Here is a 13,470-nt window from a genome sequence, read left to right as displayed (position 1 = left end):
GTCATACTGGATTGTATTATGGAAAAAGTTGAACTGCTTTCATACTGCAAACATTTTCATGCTAAATTAAGGTTCCCCCCCCCCCAAAAAAAAATTAAGGTTCCTGGGATATATAATCTGGGTTAAGTAAATATTCTTTTGATTGGCATAATTTTATAAAGTGGTTTTTTAGTCACGAAGACTTGGATTTCTTACAGAGAGTGGACTAGTGTCATTTAAAGACACATTTAGTGAATGCAGCATAAGGCATATGAATTTTCTGAGAAGTTGAACCTTGGACTTTTAAGAACCCAACCACGTACACAGGTCCCTGCCTTCTTAAGCATGGTAGACTGGACACAGTGACTTTTCCTTGCTGACTTGAGCTTCATTATGGATATCATGTGTTCTCTGCACTAGAAATTACTTTCCTGTTTCACAGGATGTGTCTGTTCAGCACCTCCTTTTTGCCTCTGGTCTTCCATGGGAGGTATTATGGATGAAACAAACAATTCTCACCCTCACAGTGCTTTCTTCCTAAGTGGGCCTCCAGTACCCCGTGACGTGGCACAGACGCTCCTTGGCCAACGCTCTTCCCAAGGCCTCACCTTCCCTCCTCTCCTGACTGCCATGAGGGTGGTTGGGTATTTGTGTGTGAAAAGCAATAGCAACACTTACCTGAGAATTTTCTGTCTGTTTTCCTGGTTCTTAGTCTTTCTCATTCCTGGGTTTTGCTGTAGCACAGAGATGATGGGAAATGTGGAACTGGCCCCGGAAGTGGATGTTAGCACCCTGGAGCCTTTGCTTTCTCCAAACGTGGTCTCTGGGCTGCTGGACACGTACATGTCAACTCTTACTGTGAGTAGAACAGTGTGTGGGCCCAATATGGTTTGTGTCTAGTGCCAAGATTGCATTGGGTCTCTGCATGTCAGCCTGGAACCACTGCCAGTGAGCAAAAGAAGGGAGTAAAACCCTACCTTGACATTTGCCTCCTAAAGATGTGTGGGCTATATTTCTGGGAAATTAGGTCTTGAAACGTACATTTGCCAGTTAGATGAGGAGAGGGACCCAGTCTCTGGCCCTGGATCTGGAGATTGTCTGGGGTGTACATTCCACAGTTGTGGAAGCCATCTTTCGTTGGAGGAGTGAGCCTGTCCTGTCCCTGGTAGGCTGGCAAGACCCCAGGACATCCTGCTGATGTGTGGTAGCACCTGCCAGCCACTTAGCACTGAGCCTGGGAGTAAGAGGGTGGCAGTTAAGGCACCAAATACTGCCTAGTGACCCCTGGGAGTCTCAGTAAGATGAGGAGGTCAGGGTCTGCTTCTTGGGACAGTGCACCTGCTCACCAGACAGTGTTCTGACAGACAGAGGCCCACGTCTGGGAAGCAGGGAGGGGTTCTCTGCACCTGAGGTGATGGTACTGGTGTCTGGTCTTCCACGGACAGGTCTACCTCCATCTTCCGTGTACTTCTGACAAACCCATCCTGTCCTCCAAAAGGTTAAGTCGGTGGAGGCTGGCAGGGGCACCGCCACTGTGGAGCTGGCTTTAGGGATGGCTTTTCTGGCATTCCCTTGTTTGGGAACAGGGATTCCTAGGGTGCTGTGTTTGGTTTCTGCAGCTACACCACAGTATCCTTGGCTCAGAGGACCTGTTCTTTTTTTCCTTCCTTCAATGCTAAACTTCCTTAGTCAAACATCATTGCCTGGCTGCGGAAAGCTCTAGAAACAGACAAGAAAGACTGGATAAAAGAGACTGAGCCTGAAGCCGATCAAGATGGGTACTACCAGACAACACTCCCGGCCATCGTCTTCCAGGTACCAGCTGTGGATGCTGAGGTTCATTTCTGGGTAGTTAATAGGGTCTGCAGGTTTTACAGATGAACACAAGTGCCTCATCTCATTGAGAAGATAGAAAGAACCCTTCCTAGTGCCTCAGGTGCCTTGTCTCTCTCGAGCCGAAGAAACTGAGGGTTGTACCTGCCAAGTAGTGCTGTTCTGGGCCACTTTAGTTTTCCCAATCCTTTTGGATTTGAAGTATAACCGAATTCTGTATTTTTGTGTGTAACGCTCACATTTGAGTTTGCTTGTTTGGAGTTTCCTGATACTGCTAATGGCCAAGATATGTTTCCGTAAGTGCCACAAAATTGAGTCTAACCTGATGGATCTGGGGAAGAGTCATTCAGATTTTACTTTTTAATTCCTGGCCACCTGCTGGTGTCCCCCCAGTGTCCTTTTTCTCTGGCCCATGGAATTTATTTCCCTCTGAGTTGCTGACAGTAAGAGGGCTGAGTCCTGTTGGACTATTTGTATGGTCTCTGTCTACTCACAGTGCTCTCTAGCCAACAGAAGTGAGTGCTGGTGGTGTTTTTCTCCAGATGATGCCATTAGTTAGCCACAGATTGGTCCTTACCTTTTCTTTATTTTGAAAAGTCTGACAGCCCATTTGCGACAAGAACTTAGGGTACGTTCTGCCTGCTGGCCCTTCTCTGTCTTTCCAACTCTGATTTGCCTCAGCTCCGATATATGCCCTAATTCTTTTAAGAAATTTACATCACTAGTCACAGTGCAGCCCCTGCCATTCATGCCGCCTCTCTGGGCCCCCCATCTTCCTGTCAGCTTCCACATTCCAGGAGACCTGCCGTTTGCTGGTAATTAGGAAATGATTCACTTGGTTTTTTACTCAGAATTTTGTTTAACTTTATTTTTCACATGGTTTCATTTCTTTTCTCTGAATTTGGACTGTCCTGATTGCCAGTTAGCAGATGAGGGTTTTATTTAACGGGAAACCTGTGCTTTTATGAGTTTATGTTAGAGTTAATAAGTTCTCCAATTTTTAGATGTTCGAACAGAATCTTCAAGTTGCTGCTCAGATAAGTGAAGATTTGAAAACAAAGGTACTAGTTTTGTGTCTTCAGCAAATGAATTCTTTCTTAAGTAGGTATGTATTTTTGCCAGTGTACTAATTTAGAAAGTATATGTTTTTAAAAATTAAAAGCAGAAATATATTGATCCTGATATGCTTGATATTAAAAAAGAACTTAAGCCCAGGTTGACTGTAGTCACCGTCTTTTGTTATTTATAAAGGCAACCTATTGAATGTGTATTTTGTGAGTTCCCTGAGAGCCCAGATCTAATCTGTGACATCCCCAGCAGTATAGTCAGCATGCTGCAGACTGGAGTTAGAGCTTATCCTGAAACACTTACCTTTCCTATAGTCTGAATTTCTGGGGAAGGGAGGACAGCTCCAGGCACAGTGGTCACTGAATTTCTACCAGTGGGAAGCACCTCCAGCAGAGTCAGCCTTGAACAGGAGGCTCAGAGGGACTATCTCCAGGACATCCCCTCCTTTTGAATTTTTCATGAAGATTTTCAAACCTGTGCAGAAATAAGAAAAAATGACTTAAATTTTTTTACATATCATTCAGGTTCAAAATTGTTTCTTTAAACCTCTTGCCTCATCTGGACTTTCTCCCCCTGCCCCCCTTCTCTGCTGAAGTCACTTTAAAGAAAATCTCAAGACATTGTGGCATTTCCCTTGCATTCTCTACCCTAACTACAGTGCTATCAACCCACATGAAACTTGTACAATCACTCTACAGGACAGTCTGATACCCAGTCTGTATTTGGGTTTCCTCAGTGGTTGCAGACATCTCTTTATAGTTATGTATTCTGCATCACATGTGGTTTCTTGGGTTCTCAGATCTCCGGTACAAGAGAACAGTCTCTTCCCCTCTTTAAGCCATTGGTTTGTGGAGACACATACATTGTCCTGTAGAGTGACCAGCATCATATAGCCCAGGTCTCAGATTGTCATCTGTCCAAAAACCACAAGTTGTCTCTAAAGGCTTGTGGGATTTCCTGTATTTACTTAACTGTTCTGTAAGAATCCTGCATAGGTGGTATGTGTGCTGCACATGGCAGTACATCAAGAGATGCATGTCCCTCCATGCTCTTCTGGTGGCTCGGTGCTGACAGCCAGGCCCTCACAGTCCCCATTAGCTGTCCATCTGGGGGTCCTGGCCTGAGTTAGTCATTTTGTTAGAGGAATGAAGTGGGATTCTTCTGTAAAGAGGAAGTTTTCCTCCTCTACCTCAGGTGTTTAATTTCCTGAACCACATTTTGGACAGAATAGAATAAATACTGAATAATTTCCTTTTAATTGCCAAATTTTCCATTTGGTTCCCTCCCTTTTTTCTTATTATTTAATAAATTAAATTTAACAGGGTGACATTGACCAACCTTTCTTTTCCTTCTTTTTTTTAAATTATTAAGTGAAAGGTGGGGAGGCAGAGATAGACTCCCGCATGTGCCCCAACTGGATCCACCCGGCAAGCCCCCTACTGGGTGATGCTCTGCCCATCTGGGGCTGCTGCTCTGTTGTTGGACAACCGAGCTTTCTTAGTGCCTGAGGTAAGGCCATGGAGCCATCCTCAGTGCCTGGGGCCAACTTGCTTAATCGAGCAGTAGCTGTGGAAGGAGAAGAGAGAGAGAAAGAGAGAGAGAGAAGGGAAGGGGGAAGGATAGAGAAGCAGATGGTCTCTTCTCCTGTGTGCTCTGACCGGGAATTGAACCCAGAACTTCCACACGCTGAGCCGACGCTCTACCACTAAGCCAACTAGCCAGGGCTGATTAGCCTTTCTTAAGATCTGTAGTACATTGTACTGTTCTACTCCTGTATATGTTTGAAAATCTCTATAATAAGTTTAAAAATAAAGCATGTAGGCATCTCAGTGGTTTGTTTTCATGCCATCTAAAGAGTCTATTTTTAATTTGATTTCTTCAGGGAGAGTTTCAGAAAGGGACATTTTATCTAACACTTGATAGTGTTCCTGTTGTATAAGTTTCTAGGCAAATTGTGTCAGATAAAATAAGGTAATACTTTCCCAATTACTCAAAATCAGATATTTTAAAATATTTGTATAATCAGAATACTGAAGCCTGACCGGGCGGTGGCTCAGTGGATAGAGCGTCGGCCTGGGATGCCGAGGACCCAGGTTCAAGACCCTGAGGTCCCCAGCTTGAGCGCGGGCTCATCTGGTTTGAGCAAAGCTCACCAGCTTGGACCCAAGGTCGCTGACTTGAGCAAGGGGTTACTCAGTCTGCTGAAGTCCCCCCAGTCAAGACATGTATGAGAAAGCAATCAATGAACAACTAAAGTGCCTCAATGAAAAACTGATGATTGATGCTTCTCATCTGTCTGCGTTCCTGTCTGTCCCTATCTATCCCTCTCTCTGACTCTCTCTCTGTCTCTGTAAAAAAAAAAAATTACTGAACCCTATTTCAAAGAGTTGATATGAAGTTTTTAACAATTCATTTAAAATGACTAACATTTTTGTTCTTGTATTAGTATAGAGCATCCAAAAAAAAATTTTTTTAAAGCTCATCTGGTCAAGTATTAGTGATGTGATGTTAGCTATTAGGCATGATGTCAGTGTGGCACTTGAAACACTGCAAGTTATCCTCTCATAGCATTTGACGTGGGTTGTGTATCCTCAGATACAAAGATGAAGCTCAGTTATATAAAGAGGAACACTTGAGAAACCGGCAGCATCCGCACTGCTACGTCCAGTACATGATTGCCATCATCAACAACTGCCAGACCTTCAAGTAAGTGACCATTAGGGATGAAGACAGGCATGTGGGTACACTTAACCACCTCATTGAGCCTCAACTGTTCCCTTGCAGAGAATCTATAGTCAGTTTAAAGAGGAAGTATTTAAAAAATGAAGTGGAAGAAGGTGTGTCTCTTAGCCAGCCAAACATGGATGGGATTCTGGATGCCATCGCAAAGGAGGGCTGCAGTAGCCTGCTGGAGGAGGTCTTCCTGGACCTGGAGGTGGGGCACCCTGACTGCACTTGAGCTGAGTATGCACGTGGCTTCATTCTCAGTCACAGTTATAGCACTGTGGCTTTTCTGTGACGTGGTGTACTCTGTGGTATAGGCCCAAGTTTTGGTCCTTCTGCTATACAACTAAATAGAGACTCCCAATAAATATTGGTGAATTACAAACTAGAATCAAATATGTCACAGGAAGATTGTTATATTCATTAGCAGAGTCTTGATGTCAAACCAAACAGAACACATACATGGTACATACACATAACATATAACAGTTTGTTTTGAATAAAGATACAAAACAAAGTCAATACAAAACACATTTAGCTTCATATCAAAGGCATAAATACCCTGTGAACAAGAAAGGTTTATTTCAGAACTACAAAGATGGCTCAACATTATTATATAGATGTATTGGCAGAAACCAGAATATATTTTAAAAATAAAACCATGATTATTTTGGATCCTCTAGAAATGAGCTCCTGGGATGATGGGTGGGATAATTTCATGATGTCTGTAACATTCTAGAAAATTGTTTGGCAAACAATGAAAATGTATGAATTTGAAATTAAAATATGAAAAGAATTGAAAAGTATACAAAGGACATAAACTTCACAATAAAAGGATTACAAATGTCCTAACTACAAAATAAAACACACAATTTTATTGGTCTTCAAAGAAATGCAAATTTTAAAAATATTTGTTGCTTATTAAGATGGCAAGGATGGCAAACATTGATACCCCTCGGTGTATGTTGCTCATACCCCAAGGGCATGAGCAAAGGGACAGACAGTCTTGTGTTCTGTGTAGAATGTGAATTGTGCAGTTTTTGGAGGACAGTTTGGAAACAGTTGAGGTTTTAGCTTGCATACTTTTTGAGCAATTCCACTTTTAGGAGTTTCACCTGCAGAAGTGTAAAAATTTACTGCAGCAACATTGTTTTTGATTGCAAAATGTGAAAAATTTTAAATGTCCATCGAAATTGGGTATTCAGAGTATTTGAATAATACAGGGTGGGGTAAAAGTAGGTTTATAGTTGTTTGTATGGAAAATAATTCAATAATAGTAATGCAAGAATAAACTCTTTTGCATACTCACAACTATAAACTTACTTTTGCCCAGCCATGTATATACAGTTGTTACAGATGAAATGTATACACACAGATGCCTGCATACTTCATGGGTGTGTGTGTCTGAGTCATGTAAAGTGCATACTTGCAGGTCACATACTAGTAGTGCATGTATATACTGTCACATTAGCACATCTGGTAGACATGCAGCGCCTCCCTTTTGACACATATGACTTGGGAACAATGCCGAGATGATGTTTTTATGATCTGTGCTTTTTAGCAACATCTGAGTGAGCTGATGACAAAAAAATGGCTGTTGGGATCGAATGCGGTAGACACCATCTGTGTCACTGTGGAAGACTATTTCAATGATTTTGCAAAAATTAAAAAGCCATATAAAAAGGTAAGATTGAAGCACAGTGTGTGGTGTGAGCTCACCTGTATGCTGGGGCCCATGTGGTATCTTGTGTAGAATTCGGTGTCAAATTAGATCTGTGAGAAGTTCACAGGTGGTTTTATGAACCCAATGTAGATAGAAGGCATGATAATCTAAAGATCAGATAGAGGTAGAGGTGATATGGCCTTTGAGTGAAGATTGAGACCATTCATCTGACTTAACTGCTTTCTAACACCCCACTAAACCCACAGTGACATATGGCCGCAGACTGGGAACCCTGCAGGTCATGGGGGCAGTAGCCATAGCTCTGATGAGAGGACAGAAAAAGGACAGTCCCTTGTCCAGATGCCTGTCAGGGCACATTGGCTGCTGGCCCTTCTCCACTCCACAGAGACCCCATGAGAACAGGGATCTCCTGTGTTACTCGTCTGAGTCTCCTCCAAATCTTTACTCTTAACACAGCACTGTGTGCTCCTCCAGGGCTTAGTCATCTTTCCCATATATGCTCAGCCTTGTGTAGTTTTTGCTGCTTCTATTAAAAGTGTTACTCTATAAAATCCTGCTTTCTAACTTTTTGTTTCTAGAAAGTAAGTTGTTTTGATATGCTGACCTCATCCAGACACTTTGTAAAACTTTCTGATTGTCCCCACATGTTTTCAAGTCCCTGTGCGGATTTTTATCTATGAACAGTGACATTGTGTTTTCATTTCTGGTCCTTATAGCTTTTATGTCTTCTCCATGTCTTGCTGCAGTAGACACCCAGCCCAATGGGCACCCACATCTAATTCCTAATTTTAAAGGGAATTCTGTCATTAAAAGTGGTATTTGAATGGAGACTGTTGTTTTTAAGTCCACCTGACTGAGGGGTTCCTTCATAGCTGTCAGGAGCCTCTGGTGCTTAGAGGTCGGTGGGACCAGTTCAATTTTTAATTTCTTGTTGCTTGCACAGTTTTTGGTTTTATGTTTTATTTCTTTAAAAATTTTGTATGTTGATTTTTTTTTTTTGTATTTTTCTGAAGCTGGAAACGGGGAGAGACAGTCAGACAGACTCCTGCATGCGCCCGACCGGGATCCACCCGGCACGCCCACCAGGGGCAACGCTCTGCCCACCAGGGGGGGCTGCTCTGCCCCTCCGGGGCATTGCTCTGCCACAACCAGAGCCATTCTAGCGCCTGGGGCAGAGGCCAAGGAGCCATCCCCAGCGCCCGGGCCATCTTTGCTCCAATGGAGTCTTGGCTGCGGGAGGGGAAGAGAGAGACAGAGAGGAAGGAGGGGGGGGGGTGGAGAAGCAAATGGGCGCTTCTCCTATGTGCCCTGGCCGGGAATCGAACCCGGGTCCCCCCGCACGCCAACGCTCTACCGCTGAGCCAACCGGCCAGGGCCTGTATGTTGATTTAACAGTTGATATCTGGGGTCTATGTGTGGAGTCCTCGCACTGGGAGTTTGTTCTCTCTGTAGACTCTCAGTCTTGGTGGCTCATCTCCTGGTGTGATTGGAAGTTGTGCCTCAAATGAGAATGTCTGCTTTCCCGAGAGCCTGGACTGTTAGAGCAGCACACAGTCCTTTAGCCCTGGTCTCGGCTGTGGCCCCGTGCGGGTGCTGGGTGCCATCTACTTGTCTTGTTTGGGGCCCTTGGGATCCTCATCCCTTTGGCACAGGGAGCAGAGCATCCAGCCTGCCCAGGAAGATACAGTTTCTCTTTGGTCTGAGGTTGTGATGCCACATATCACATCACTGCAGTTTTATTTACATATTTGTGGGATGCCTGCCTCATGCCCATGTGTTGCTGGGGGTGGGCCCCGGTGGGAGCCAGGATCCACATTGTGTTCGCACTTGTAGAGAAAACCATGGCCTCCTTTGAAATGTCTTCAAATGGATGGACTACGGGTAACTTCTTCCTCTGAAGCTCCGTCACTGTTTCTACAGAGTGGTTGTTAAACAGCTCTCTGTGGACAAGGCAAGATGTATGTGTTTCATGCACATCTATCCTGTGGATCCCATCTGCCTGGACTTGACCTCGGGTCCCCAGTTGCTCTACTGACCCAACACTGCATCCTGGGGGTGAAGTATTCTGAGATGCGTGCAGGATGGGGCAGCTAGAGGAGTTGACCAGAGTCACCCAGAGGGGTGGGCATGAGGCCCTCTGAGAGGGTCTGGGGAAAGTAGGTGCTGTGCTGGGCACCTGGTGGGAAGTGATCCTTCAGTGATACCTGCTGTTAGAAGGAAGTGTCACAGGGGTCTGAAAGCAGGTGTCATTTGAGGACCTTTATTTTGTTTACTTTTTGGAGGGACCATCAGTATCTGAGGCACAAGGTCAGTTCTGTGGGTGTCCACATGCATAGCTCATGCCCATGGTACCTTCTGCCTTTGTGATTTCCTCGCTGGGTTTTAGGAAAATAATAAATACTGCTATGGTTTTCTAAAGTCAAAATTTATAATTAGAAATCACAGTTGTGCTTATTTATTTAATATATTTACTATGAATTCTTCTGTTTTTATTGATGGGAAATGGGAAGGATTGTGCTCTGTTCACATATCGACCTAGATTTAAGTCGAAGCCTGCCTGTCTGTGTTGCTAACATGTCTCTGCTCCTCAGCGGATGACGGCCGAGGCGCACCGACGTGTCGTGGTGGAGTACCTGCGGGCAGTCATGGGGAAGCGCATCTCCTTCCGCAGTCCTGAGGAACGCAAGGAGGGTGCAGAGAGGATGGTCCGGGAGGCTGAGCAACTGCGCTTCCTGTTCCGCAAGCTGGCGTCTGTGAGTGCCATCGCCTCATGCCCTTTTAGAGTCACTGTCACTAAGAAGTGTTGTTATGGCTTCTTTTCCACTTTCCACTCCTAGGACTTTTGGGCCAGTAGATCAAGATCAATCACATCAAGAACCAAGTGACCATTTGATTCTTGCTTCCTTTGTAAACAGGAAGATCTGTGGGCAGATCTCTCTGACCTGTAGTGGGGACACGTGCACTCAGCGCAGTAGCTTCTAGATTCCTCTGGTGGCAGCACAGAACCAGACTTCAGCTCAGAGACAATGCTCACACACCTCCTCCCTTAGAGGGGCTAAGCTGACTTCATGACCTACCCAGACTCCACCGCAGTCTCTGTTGAGTACTCCCAAGGGAACAGCCCCCTCTGAGAACCAGTCATGGTGTTTACTTGAGAGTAGGGAGAGGGCTGTAGAGCCAGGCATCCTCAGCTAGGGAGAGGGTTTGACAGACTCCAGACTAGCCTGTGTCTGGCTGGAGGCATGGTAGTGCCATGCACTGCTCATGGGCTCCGTATTCACTTCTAGGGGTTTGGCGAAGACACGGATGGATACTGTGATACAATCGTCGCTGTAGCAGAAGTGATAAAGCTGACAGACCCGTCCCTGCTCTACCTGGAAGTCTCGACTCTGGTCAGCAAATACCCAGACATTAGGTAACGGCCTCCTGTCTCAACTAGAACTCAGGGACCAGAGTAGCCGGATCATTCCTAGGGTCCTGAGCTTTAGTCATGGCCCCAAGGAGTGAGAGTATGGCAGGTCCGGGCACCTTTGAGAACAAGCTCTGCAGACAACAGTTGCAGGCAGAGTGGGCTTCTGAGAACAATAGTGGACATGCCTGTGTCTCATATGCCCTTGTGCCAGCCCTGCCTTGATTTGTGTACCTCCTAAGTGACAGAGTGCAGGTGCAGGTGGGGCCAGGCGGGGCCTTGATGTGGGTGGACAAGAGGCTGAGCAGAGTGTTTTAGAAAGCTTGTGTCGTGCTTATGGTGGATTCAAAGAAGGGAGACTGTGTGCCATGCTTGGCCAGGACACCTTCCAGCCTTCATGTGGAAAGGGGCCTGTCCACAGCTGCTGGCTGCCTCCTCCCTCCAACCTTTGTGAACCTATTCAGGTTGCCTCAGCCAGTGTCTTCTCTTCCTGCTGTTGCTCGGAGCTGGCTTTGAGCAGGAAGAACCAGTGGTCCTGAGCTCTCCAGGGTCTCCTGCTCTCCTGCTCTAGTGAGACAGTCCATTAATCAAAAATTTAGAAAAGTAAGCCTGGCCCTGGCCAGTTGGCTCAGTGGCTAGAGTGTTGACCCTGCATATGGACATCCTGGGTTTGATCCCTGGTTAGGGCACATGAGGAAGTGACCACCTGATTTTCTCCTCTCCCACTTCCCTTCCTATAGCCAGTGGCTCGATTAATTCAAGCATTGGCCCTGGGCACTGAAAATAGCTTGGTTGATCCCAGGGCATCAGCCTCAGGTGCTAAAAATAGCTTGGTTGATTTGAGCATCGGCCCAAGATGGGGGTTGCCAGGTGGATTATGGTTGGGGCACATGCAGGAGTATGTCTCACTGTCTCCCCTCCTCTCAAAAAAAAATGCAGCCTTTAAAAAATGTTGTAATTGTAGATTGGACAAAGGACCACATTATAATATGAAAACTTGGGCTTCTCTCCCTCTGACATGACAAGGGAGACTTGCCTTTCACCTGCACTTGTTGATCAGTTCTGGGACCCTGGAGTGGGGGATCTCGAGTCAGGCTCAAGGTGAGCATCTCGATGCATCCCCTCACACTTCTGTCAATTCCTCCTCTCCCCATTTCCCAGGGACGACCATATTGGTGCACTGCTGGCCATGCGAGGAGATGCAAGCCGGGACATGAAGCAGACCATCATTGAGACACTGGAGCAGGGCCCCACACAGGCGAATCCCAACTATGTGCCCATCTTCAGGGAAATCATAGTTCCCAGTCTGAATGTGGCCAAGCTGCTCAAGTAGCCTTTCAGTTTCCGGTCTGAATCTGGTCCCTCACTCTCCACCCCACGTGACAGCCAGTGACTCACGGTGCCAAGCTCAAGGCTTTCTGATGGACAGGTGCTCTGGTGGTAGGTTCTGGCCCTCTCATCTGCGGACAGCTTTGTGAGCAGGATCCTGGTTGACTTCTCATTCGCCTCTTGGTCTCACTCCTTTTGTAGTGTCAGTGCTTCTGACGCTGCTGCTCAATAAAAGTAAATGCTGCAGGGGAATGTGAGTTTCCTAGCTGTGAGGTTTTCTTACTAGCGGTGACTGCAAGGGACTCAGACGCAGCATCTGAAAGCTGCCCCTGCTCTCCCCCGCCTGGGTGGGGTCCCCTGGTGTCTGCTCTGCAGCCACACAAGCAACAGCCCTCTGTTTCAGATTAATGGGCCCTGCTTATTCCTAACACAGGCTCCCTGAGACCCTCTTTCTGCCATTCAGCTGTCTCTCTGTGGCGCTCTTCAGCTATAGCTTCATTTTACACATTACTCTTCATACCAGGCTCTTGAGAAGGTCCACCCAGGATCAACAGTGAGCTCCTGTATGTGCCTCCCTAAACCTCCCCCATACCACCATCCAGTGAGCAGGAATTTTTAGACGGGTGGTGTTCTGGCTTAGCTGCTCAGTGCTGGCTGAACCAGGAAGCAGAGGCATTTGCCCCGTTCCTCTGTCGCATGTCCTCTCAACCCCGATTCAGGGTCTCAGGGACGCGTCTGTGCTGCTCCTTCTCTGCAGGATGACTCGTGCACATGGTGTCGGGCTACTCAACGTCCGAGTGTGTGTGGATAGGCTTGTTTCCCCAAAGACACAGTCCAGATGGCAAAGTTGATAGTGTACTTTCACCCTCACGTGACATGGAAATATCACAGATAGGACTTTTTCTTGAAAGAATCAAAACTGAAGTGGTTAACTAAAAATGAAATCCAGTTATTTTGAGTATTACTGGCTCAGAAGAGATGTAATCTTCCTAAAGACATCTAGCTAATGTGCAGTCTGTCAATATTCATATTACCCTAGTTCCCTTCTCATGACATGCCTTAAGCAGCATTTAGCAATACTCAATAAATATTTTTAATTAGTTAATAATCATTTATTGCCCCTTATTTAATAAAAATACATTTATTTTCCTTTCAAGTTACTTCTGGAATAAATGTCCAGGGTGATTTTCGAGAATAACAGATTCAACTGGCACATGTTGTTCTGGCTGGTGTCCTGCTCTGATTATATGATGGTCACTGGCTACATCAACTTTGGGGACTGTAATGCCAGTGGTCAAAGCCAAGCAGGTTCATATTGGATTCGCACAGATGGTAAAGAAACTGCAGAGCCAAAAAGCATTGGGCCATTTCATTTAATTGAGCCTCCCAACGGCGGACAAGCCCACAGGCAGGGGAAAACCGCTTCTCAAACAGCAAGAATGGC

At 45.9% G+C, this 13,470-nt stretch overlaps 1 protein-coding gene across 2 annotated transcripts in view; it reads left to right on the top strand.

Annotated features, from left to right (window-relative positions):
- The window catches only part of EXOC3 (exocyst complex component 3), a 33,498-nt gene extending 21,215 nt beyond the window's left edge, over positions 1-12,283 (top strand). For both annotated transcript variants that reach the window (XM_066375203.1, XM_066375212.1), the window contains exons 5-13: positions 720-837; positions 1,669-1,794; positions 2,817-2,917; positions 5,476-5,586; positions 5,665-5,815; positions 7,166-7,288; positions 9,880-10,041; positions 10,576-10,703; positions 11,859-12,283. In XM_066375203.1, coding sequence (XP_066231300.1) covers positions 720-837; positions 1,669-1,794; positions 2,817-2,917; positions 5,476-5,586; positions 5,665-5,815; positions 7,166-7,288; positions 9,880-10,041; positions 10,576-10,703; positions 11,859-12,030 — 1,192 coding nt within the window. In that variant the 3' untranslated portion in view covers positions 12,031-12,283. The remainder of the gene's footprint in view (positions 1-719; positions 838-1,668; positions 1,795-2,816; positions 2,918-5,475; positions 5,587-5,664; positions 5,816-7,165; positions 7,289-9,879; positions 10,042-10,575; positions 10,704-11,858) is intronic.
- Positions 12,284-13,470: the final 1,187 nt, after the last annotated feature.

Source organism: Saccopteryx leptura, chromosome 1, assembly GCF_036850995.1.
Source record: "Saccopteryx leptura isolate mSacLep1 chromosome 1, mSacLep1_pri_phased_curated, whole genome shotgun sequence".
NCBI classification, from domain to species: Eukaryota; Metazoa; Chordata; class Mammalia; order Chiroptera; family Emballonuridae; genus Saccopteryx; species Saccopteryx leptura.
The sequence above is the reverse complement of the archived record's forward strand: the minus strand, read 5'-3'. Positions and strand labels throughout refer to the sequence as shown.